Source organism: Benincasa hispida, chromosome 2, assembly GCF_027475165.1.
Source record: "Benincasa hispida cultivar pf3 chromosome 2, pf3_genome.v1.1, whole genome shotgun sequence".
Classification (NCBI taxonomy): Eukaryota; Viridiplantae; Streptophyta; class Magnoliopsida; order Cucurbitales; family Cucurbitaceae; genus Benincasa; species Benincasa hispida.
The window spans coordinates 59,806,332-59,816,451 of record NC_143479.1 but is presented as its reverse complement, the minus strand read 5'-3'; the positions used below and the strand labels follow the sequence as shown (position 1 = coordinate 59,816,451).

The following is a 10,120-nucleotide window of genomic DNA, read 5'->3' as shown; positions in this document are numbered from 1 at the left end:
GCCTAGAGGTTAGCGACAAGTATAGGGTTCGTATAGGCAGACCCACAAAAGAAGTATAGCATCGAGAGGCTCAAAGCCTTAGATGTGACGATGTTCTAAGGTGCCAGAGATTTGACAGTTGCTGAGGTTGGCTAGATTTTTTTGAGAAGTGTTTTAATGTGATGAGATGCCCTGATGACCGTAAGGTTGGGTTGGTGGTGTTTTTACTGCAGAAAGGAGTCGAGAAATGGTGGAAGATCATAGACGCTAGAAGGAATCGATCAAAGTTTATGAACTTGTTGTAGTTCAGGAAAGTTTTTGAAGACAAGTATTATCCTAGCTCTTTTAGAGAAGCTAAGAGAGATGAGTTTCTCAGAATAGTTTAGGGATCGATGACGATCGCTGAATATGAGAAGAAATTTACGGAGCTGTCTCAATATGCTCTTCTGATCATAGCGGAAGAAAAAAGATGGATGTAGGACGTTTGATAATGGCTTGAGGGAGAAAATTTGTACTCTAGTCACTTTTACTACTAACTGGGTGGATTTCACTCAGTTGGTAGAGACAACAATTAGAGTTGAAATAAGTCTGGCAGATGTTGATCAGACGCAGAAAGGAAAAGAAGAGAAACAGAGAGATCCAGCGAAATTGAGAAGGTCAGAATTCCAGGCCTCATTTCCATGGGAATTCAGTTATAGAAGTTAGAAAGTTGCGAGCCAATAGGGTTCGAGCAGGAAGAGATTGAATCCTATAGCTAGTTCAGTTAATAGATCAGGGTTTGGACGTGCTAGCAAACCAGTAGCTAGTACAGGTGAGAAACCCTTATGTGTGAACTGGGACAAGCATCATCTGAGGACGTGTTACAATGGGAGGAACTTCTATTTCAAGTGAGAATAGACTGACCATTTTAAAAGGGAATGTCCACGGTTAGTTTGTGAAACTTAAGTAGAGCGAAATGCGACTTCTCAGACAGTGATCAGCCGAAGGCAACTGGAGAGAGGTGAGGGTTCTAGTAGAGCTAAACAGAAAGGAGTAGTAGAACAACCACAACAATAGGGTAGAGTATTGGTAGTGACCCACCAGGAGGCGAAGGGGGCTCCAAATGTTGTGACCGATAAAGTAACTTTATTTACTAGATCCTGGTGCTACATATTCATTTATATCTAGCATGTTTGCATCACATAAAGATAAGATGGTTGAAAGCATGCCTGAGGACTTGTTGATTTATACGTCTGTTGGAGATGTTTTAGTCGTGCATAAGTATAACAGGAACTGTGAGGTAGTCCTTGACAACCAGAGTTTATGGGTTGATCAAATTCCATTAGAATTACTTGAATTTGATGCTATTTTAGGCATGGATTTTGTGAGTAAGTATCATGCCTCTGTTGATTGTTTTATGAAAGAAGTAGTGTTTAGAAGGCCAAAAGAGCGGAAATTATTGCTTATGGGAAGTAAAAGACTTCTCCCAAGTAGTTTGATATCAGAAGTTAAAGCTAGGAAGTTGTTTAGCAAAGGATGTGTTGCCTATCTGGCACGTGTGGCTTTTCCATACGATAAAATATTGAAGTCTGAGAATGTGTCGGTTGTGCATAAATTTCTTAATGTGTTCCCTAAAAAGTTGTCAGGATTGCCATCTGACAGGGAGGTTGAGTTTACTATTGACTTGAGTCCAGGTACAACATCTATTTCATAGGCACCGTACAGGATAGAACCAGCTTAGTTAAAGGAGCTAAAGGTGTGGTTAAGCATGTTCATGCATTTTAATATATTATAAGAGTTATAATGTATGGTATTAATGCATGTATATGATTTCATGAGTTACTTAATGTAGTTTGTAAAGTTAAATATATGAAATTGAAAAAGCAAGATGCATGAAATTACTTAGGTAAATATATTTAGGAAAATTATTTCGAATAGTAAAACTGTTGAAAATATTTACAAGATAGAAAAAATTTAGAACTATTAATGATAGACGTTGATATACACTGACAGATTTCTATCAGTGTTTATCAATATCACTGATAGACATTGGTAGAAGTCTATCAATGTCTATCAATATCTATCATTGATAGTTTTAAAATTTTGTTATATTTTGTAAATATTTTGGTTCATTTTTCTATATTTAAAAATAGCCCTTATATTTATTAATGTCTTGTGTATGCATGTTTGATTTGCATGAATTGCTTGATATAAGTATTATGTTAATAAAGATTAAAATCAATTTGCATTGAGCATGACACATCCATAGTATAATATAATTGTTGTATTAAAGTCAAAAAATGCATGTCATATGGTTTTCTAATTAATTAGAATTTTATTGTTAATTAATTAAACCATAGAAAGCATGATTGTAAGGCTAATAATTAATTTTCTAATAGTTATGAAATTAATACTTAGTAATCGTCAACTTATAAAGAGTTGCATGTAAACTTAGGATCTTAGGGAATTTGAATTAATTTTAAAATGTTTAAAATTAATTTAGACCTTAGGTTACATTAATTCTAATAAGATTAGAATTAAGTCCTATATTTTTAATAGATTTAAAATATGACTAAGTAGGTCAAATAGGACTTTAGGTTATAGGGGAACTCTACCTGTGAAGTTCTGTTTAGACTGGGGATATTTAAGATGACAGTTTACAGAATATCTCCTACATAGGAACTGACGGAAACTTGAGTTGAATTAACCTTAATTCTGTTAGCATGTATTATCAATAGATTAATTAAATGGTTTAATTCACCTAAAACATCAGAGTAAAGACCTTATTGTAAGAGTTATAATAGGCATAGACTTTGATAGATTCATTAGTCAGAATTTAACTACGCATAATAGAACTCTAAACCAGTACAACACTTTAGTGGGAGAAAAATGGTACATATGATATATCAATTTTTAGCTCTCACGTCCCTAAGAGTTCACACCGTGAGATCCATACTCCGCTTCGTGCCACCCTAAGTGTGGCCTCCCTTCGGAGAGTGTTTGCATGGGTCAATACCAAGGTGAATAGAAAAAGTGTTCATAGTAAGTGGGAGAAGGATGTGTGTCAATGCATCCTATAGTCTCCCCCATTAGGTTGAATCCTATGATTCGCTTTCATGTCGTTCTAGAACGACCACCCCTTTGGAGGGCCTGATCATAGGATTCAGAATAATGAAAAACTTCAGTAATTGATAGGGTTTCTTAAGTTAATTTTCAATAGTTGTCTTTCCTTACAATAGCTTATTGAAGAATATCTCTGGGATCTTAAAAAGGTAGTGTCACACTTACGAGATGAATTAAGCTAGTTAATGAACTGTTGGCCGCAAAAACAATAGCTAAGAATTATAGGAACAAGAGTTATTCTTGTATTAGTAATTAGTTGAGATTGTCTCAATTCAAGGGAGGGGTAGTTGATAACCTTTTGGTGGCTGTTGCTCTAAACCTCGGAAGTATCGTTGCAAAAATAAATCAATAGTTTAATTAGGGTTCTTTGATTGTTTGTTTTCGCTGAATTGTTTGGATGCCTGTATTTTGTGTAATAGGTTAAGGCAAATATAACTGGTGCAGTCCATTGTTTGTTATTCTTTTCAGCATGTTCTCCACAATTATATCCTTACTAAAGAATTAAAATCAACCGATCAAAACTAGTTCTAGAAACTTGTTTAGTGGAAAATGACCATAACTCTTGGATACTTTCTTCAGGAGCCACGAATCATATTTGTTCTTTTTTATTGAGAATTGGTTCCTCCAACAACTTGAGGAGGGTGAAATGACGCTCAAGGTTGGAACGGAAGACGCCATTTAAACTCAATCAATGAAAGCTTCAAAGTTTTTTTTTTACAAATAAATATTTTTTTTAGAAAATTTATATATTTGCCCTAAAAAAAAGGAACCTTGTATCTATTTCATGTTTACTTGAACGGATATACTCAATTTCCTTTTCTATTAATGAAGCTTTCATTATGGAAAATTGTGTACTTATTTGTTCAGCTAAATCAGAAAACAACTTATATGTGTTAAGACCAACTGAAGAAAAAGCACTATTAAATCATGAGATGTTTAAAATTGCTAACACTCAAACAAAAGGCAAAGTTCTCAAAGTAACAATAATACCTACAATTGGCATTTGAGATTAGGTCACATAAATGTCCTAGGATCGGGAGATTGATAAACAATGAACTTCTAAGCGAGTTAGAAGATGATTCATTACCTCCATATGAATCCTGTCTTGAGGGAAAGATGATTAAAAGTCCTTTTAGTGGAAAAGGTTATAGAGCCAAAGAGCTCTTAGAGATTGTACATTTGGATCTTGTGGTCCAATAAATGTAAAAGCTCGAGGACGATATGAATACTTCATCTGTTTTATAGATGATTATTTGAGGTATGGTTACTTATACCTAATGGAACTATTGCTTTTATTTCCATTTACAAAATATAATATTTAAGGATTGAGATAAAATTTAGTATTTTATAGCTTCAATCTCCAAAATCCTTCTCCACACTATAAGATCTAACTTAGATACTTCTTTTGAAAATCTTTGACATTTTTACGGAATATATTTTATCATGTGGAAAAATTTTAATTATTCAAACTAGAGTGTCCATTATCATACCATTGTAAAATAAAATTATTATATTTAAGAGAATTCTTAGTTTGGAAGAATAGTTTTTTTTCCCCTTTTTTAAGGCATGGAGATTTCATGAATATTTTTTCAAAGTGAGAAGAAAATTGTTTAAAAAACTTGAATGTAAACGACCTTATGTTCAAAGAAAATAAACAGAAAGTCGAATATGGCATGGATTTTTGGAACGATTCATTAAAATAAAAAGCATTTAAAAACTAAAGAAAATAACATAATAAGATAAAAGAGAGATATATCAAGTGAAGGAGATCAATTTTGGGGAGAAGACTATGTGGGGAGCTGGGAACATAATAATACAAGATGGATTTCAGTCCTTCCCGACTATAGGGTAAATAGATGAGTGTTCCCTTAAGTGTGTCTTCAAGACTTGAACATAGGGCCCTACCCTCTCCCTGGCCCGAGATGTAACCTAGGTAACAGTAATTTTTGCTACTTGATGTTATCAACACTCGTGAAAGACTAACTTATTATTATTGGTCTATATTCGTGGACAAAAAATAATATTTGTAGCGAGACAAATGCAGCTGTCGGTCTTTGGGGAAGTGTAACCACTGTTAACGAATATTAAATATTGTGGTCAATAAGTTTAGTCAATTAATCTCATATCGTTGGAGCTTTTGATCTGTAGGTCTATGAGGTCCCCTTCCTAGCTCATATATTGAGGTAAATATGTCTTGAATAGAGTTTAAAATGTTGAAATGAACTTAGGGAAACAAAATAATGTATAATGATACATTATAATTTAAAGTTTACATTTTAATTAAACTTTATAATTCAAATTTTGTTTTGGATATGATTCAAAATTAATTTGTGAGAGAATAAATATTTTAAAAAGTTCAAATATGAATTTAATATGAATTGGATACATATTAAAACTATAGGCTAATATTAATGTGTATCAGATACACATTAAAATTATAGGTTATGAGAGAAATACAACTGAATATGATTCAAATGTAGGCTAAATTGAATATTTGATATTCAATATTTAATTTGGCAAAGAATTAATTGGCGAATTAACTAATTGTTTAATTAAATTTGATTGAATTAAATTAAATTTGTTGAATTAATTCTATAGGTTATGTGAGAGAATTTCATTTAAATATGATTTAAATGGACTTATGAATTGATGGGGTTAACATTCAACATACAGAAGCTATTAGGTTCTTAAGCACTCTAATTACATTAATTTTAGTAAAGAAAAATGCAAGTTCCTGATAATGACAAAAATAGGGTTTCGAGAGTATAACCTTTATTGAATCCACTTAATTACGCCAAATCTCCATGAATTTCTTCTTCAATCCTTGAAGTAGACTACCACAACAGTCTTCTCTACTACTTTCAAGCCTTAGATTGGATTGTGGGATCCAAATTGAATGAAATTTTGGGATGAGGTTTGGAGAGATGGAGAGAAAAATTTTCAGAAAAATGTCTTTTTTTTTTTTTTTTTTTTTTTTTTTTTTGCATGCACCAATTGAGGGTCAACCTCTGATATAACTCATTTCTATAGGTTCTGATTTAGGAAAATTATTTCAAATAGTAAAATTGTTGAAAATATTTACAAGATATAGCAAAATTTTAGAATTATCAATGATATACGTTGATATACACTAATAGATTTCTATCAGTGTCTATCAATATCACTGATAGACATTGGTAGAAATCTATAATTTTCTATCAACATCTATCAATGATAGTTTTAAAATTTTATTATATTTTGTAAATATTTTGGTTCATTTTTCTATATTTAAAAATAGCCCTTATATTGATTAATGTCTTGTGTATGCTTATTTGATTTGCATGAATTGCTTGATATAAGTGTTATCTTAATAAAAGTTAAAAATCAATTTGCATTGAGCATGACATATCCATAGTATAATATAATTGTTGTATTAAAGTCACGAAATGCATGTCATATGGTTTTCTATTTAATTAGAATTTTATTGTTAATTAATTAAACCATAGAAAGCATGATTCTAAGGCTAATAATTAATTTTCTAATAGTTATGAAATTAATACTTAGTAACCATCAACTTATAATAAAGAGTTGGATGTAAACTTAGGATCTTAGGGAATTGGAATTAATTTTAAAATGTTTAAAATTAATTTAAACCTTAGGTCACATTAATTCTAATAATATTAGAATTAAGTCCTATATTTTTAATAGATTTAAAATATGACTAAGTAGGACAAATAGGATTTTAGGTTATAAGGGAACTTTACCTGTGAAGTTCTGTTTAGACTTGAGGTATTTAAGATGACAATTTACAGAATACCTCCTACTTAGGAACTGACCAAAACTTGAGTTGAATTAACCTTAATTCTGTTAGCATGTATGATCACTAGGTTAATTAAATGGTTTAATTCACCTAGAACATCAAAATAAAGACCTTATTATAAGAGTTATAATAGGCATAAAATTTGATAGATTCATTAGTCGAAATTCAACTACGCATAATAAACCCTAAACCAGTACAACACTTTAGTGGGAGAAAAATGGTATATGTGATATATCAATTTTTAGCTCTCACGTCCCTAAGAGTTCACATCGTGAGATCCATACTCAGCTTCGTGTCGCCCTAAGTTCGGCCTCCTTTTGAAAAGTGTTTGCATGGGTCAATACCAAGATGAATAGAAAAAGTGTTCATTGTAAGTGGGAGAAGGATGCGTGTCAATGTATCCTACGGTCTCTTCCATTAGGTTGCATCGCGAGATTCCTATGATTTGCCTGCATGTCGTTCTGGAGCGACCACCCCTTTGAAGGGCCTGATCTTTGGATTCAGAATAATGAAACTTCAGTAATTGATAGGGTTTCTTAGGTTAATTTTCAATAGTTGTCTTTCTGTACAGTAGCCTATTGAAGCATATCTCTGGGATCTTAAAAAGGTTGTTCACACTTACGGGATGAATTAAGCTAGTTAATGAATCGTTGGCCACAAAAACGATAGATAAGAACTATAGGAATAAGAGTTATTCTTGTATTAGTAATTAGCTGAGATTGTCTTAATTCAAGGGAGGGGTAGCTGATCACCCATCGGTGGCTATTGCTCTAAACCTCAAGTATCGTTGCAAAAATTAAATCAATAGTTTAATTTGGGTTCTTTGATTGTTTGTTTTCGCTAAATTTATTGGATGCTTGTATTTTGTGTAATAGGTTAAGGTAAATATAACTAGTGCAGTCAATTGTTTTTTATTCTTTTCAGCATGTCCTCGACAATTATATCCTTGCTAAAGAATTAAAAATTAATCGATGAAAACTATGCGATGTGGAAATCTATCTTGAACACGATTCTGGTCATAGATGATCTGCGATTCATCTTACTGGAGAGGTGTCCTCCAATCCCTAATCAAAATGCATCCTAAGAATTGAGAGATGCGCATGACTGTTGGACAAAGGCCAAGGACAAGGCCCGAGTTTACATCTTGGAAAGTCTGTCTGAGGTTCTTACCAAGAAGCACGAGGCTATGATCACATCACGTTAAATCATTGAGTCGCTCCAGGAGAAGTTTGGGAAACCATCCACTCAGATCCGGCACGAGGTTAACAAGTACGTTTATAATGTTCAAATGAAGGAAGGCCAATAATTGAGAGAACATGTTCTTCACCCGATTGATCATTTCAATGTCACCGAGATGAATATGTGGTCACGGACGAGCAAAGGTGTCCTTTATTCTAGAATCTCTCTCGAATAGTTTCCTCCAATTCGGTAACAATGTGGTTATGAATAAAATAGAGTACACCATAATTACTCTCTTACATGAGCTATAGACTTATCAATCTCTTATGAAAAGTAAGGGACAGGTAGAAGAAGAGGCAAATGTTGCCCATTCCAAAAAGTTCCATAAGGGTTCATCCTCTGAAACTAAGTATGTTCCCTTATCATCTGGTTCTAAGAAGATCCAGAAGAAGAAAGAAGGGAAGAGGAAGACTCCTGTTGCTGGGAAAGGCAAGGGCAAGGGCAAGGTGGCCGACAAGGACAAGTGCTTTCATTGCGATATGGATGGTCATCGAAAATGCAATTGCCTCAAGTTCTTTGCTGAGAAAAAGAAAGAAAAATAAGGTAAATATGATTTACTGGTTCTAGAAACTTGTTTAGTGGAAAATGACCATAATGCCTGGATACTTGATTCGGCAGCTACGGATCATATTTGTTCTTCTTTACAGGGAATTGGTTCCTCCAACAGCTTGAGGAAGGTGAAATAACGCTCAAGGTTGGAACGGGAGATACCATTTCAGCTCGTTCAGTGAGAGCTTCGAAGTTTTTGTTTTACAGATAGGTATTTGTTTTTAGAAAACTTATATATTTGCCCTAAAATTAAAAGAAACCTTGTATCTATTTCATGTTTACTTGAACAAATATACTCAATTTCCTTTTCTGTTAATGAAACTTTCATTATGGAAAATTGTGTACTTATTTGTTCAGCTAAATTAGAAAGCAACTTGTATGTGTTAAGATCAATTGAAGCAAAAGCATTATTAAATCATGAGATATTTAAAATTGCTAACACTAAAAAAAAAGGCAAAAAAATTCTCAAAGTAACAATAATACCAATAATTGGCATTTGAGATTAGGTCACATAAATATCCTAGGATTGGGAGATTGGTAAACAGTGAACTTCTAAGCAAGTTAGAAGATGATTCATTACCTCCATGTGAATCCTGTCTTGAGGGAAAGATGACTAAAAGACCTTTTAGTGGAAAAGGTTATAAAGCTAAAGAGCCCTTAGAGATTGTACATTTGGATCTTGTGGTCCAATAAATGTAAAAGCTCTAGGACGATACGAATACTTCATCTCTTTTATAGATGATTATTTGAGGTATGGTTACTTATAACTAATGGAATTATTGTTTTTATTTTCATTTACAAAATATAATATTTAAGGATTGATATAAAATTTAGTGTTTTATCATTTCAATCTCCTAATAAGTCTTCGCTACATGATCACTTGAAAAAATTCAAGGTTGCAATATGTTTGTATAGAAAGGCATATAGAGTCATTTTCATTTTATTTCAAATGGTTGCATCTTAATTGGATTATTCTATATCGCTGTGTAATCGTTCGAACTTTTTCTTCACCAATAATTTTTTGTATCAATGTGCTTATATTTATAAACACATATATATTCCTTTCATCGAATCATCAATGCATAGTAGTTTTATATCTTTTGTAAACACCATAAAAACATATTTCATAATTTGATCAAGTTATCATTTCATCATCAAGTAATTTTTTCCCCTTTTTTTCGCCAATTATGTTGTTTGATGGTAGGTAATTTATATGAAGCATAGAAACTTTTCAAGGATATGAAATGTTTAAGGATAAGAAAAGAATGTTGAGAAGTTTTCAATTTCTTTTATGTTTATGACTAGTAAATCATACCAGGAAAAGGAAAGAAATAAAATACTTTATTCCCAAAAAATAACATTTATTATACATAAAGAATGTATATTACACCACTCAATTCTTTGAGCATAGTGCTTGAATTGCCAATTGTGCAGATAAATTGGTAGCATCGC

General features: G+C 32.5%; 1 protein-coding gene across 1 annotated transcript; it reads left to right on the top strand.

The window, feature by feature from the left end:
* The first annotated feature begins 1,171 nt into the window (after nt 1-1,171).
* LOC150038045 (uncharacterized) lies at nt 1,172-1,672 on the top strand. The gene has a single exon (XM_090311121.1). It carries the CDS (start codon nt 1,172-1,174, stop codon nt 1,670-1,672), a length of 501 nt encoding a protein of 166 aa, XP_090167247.1.
* The last annotated feature ends 8,448 nt before the right edge of the window (nt 1,673-10,120 follow it).

What these genes read in the sequence shown, in the direction of transcription:
- LOC150038045 (XM_090311121.1), top strand. Translation starts at nt 1,172, where the DNA reads ATGGTTGAAAGCATGCCTGAGGACTTGTTGATTTATACGTCTGTTGGA.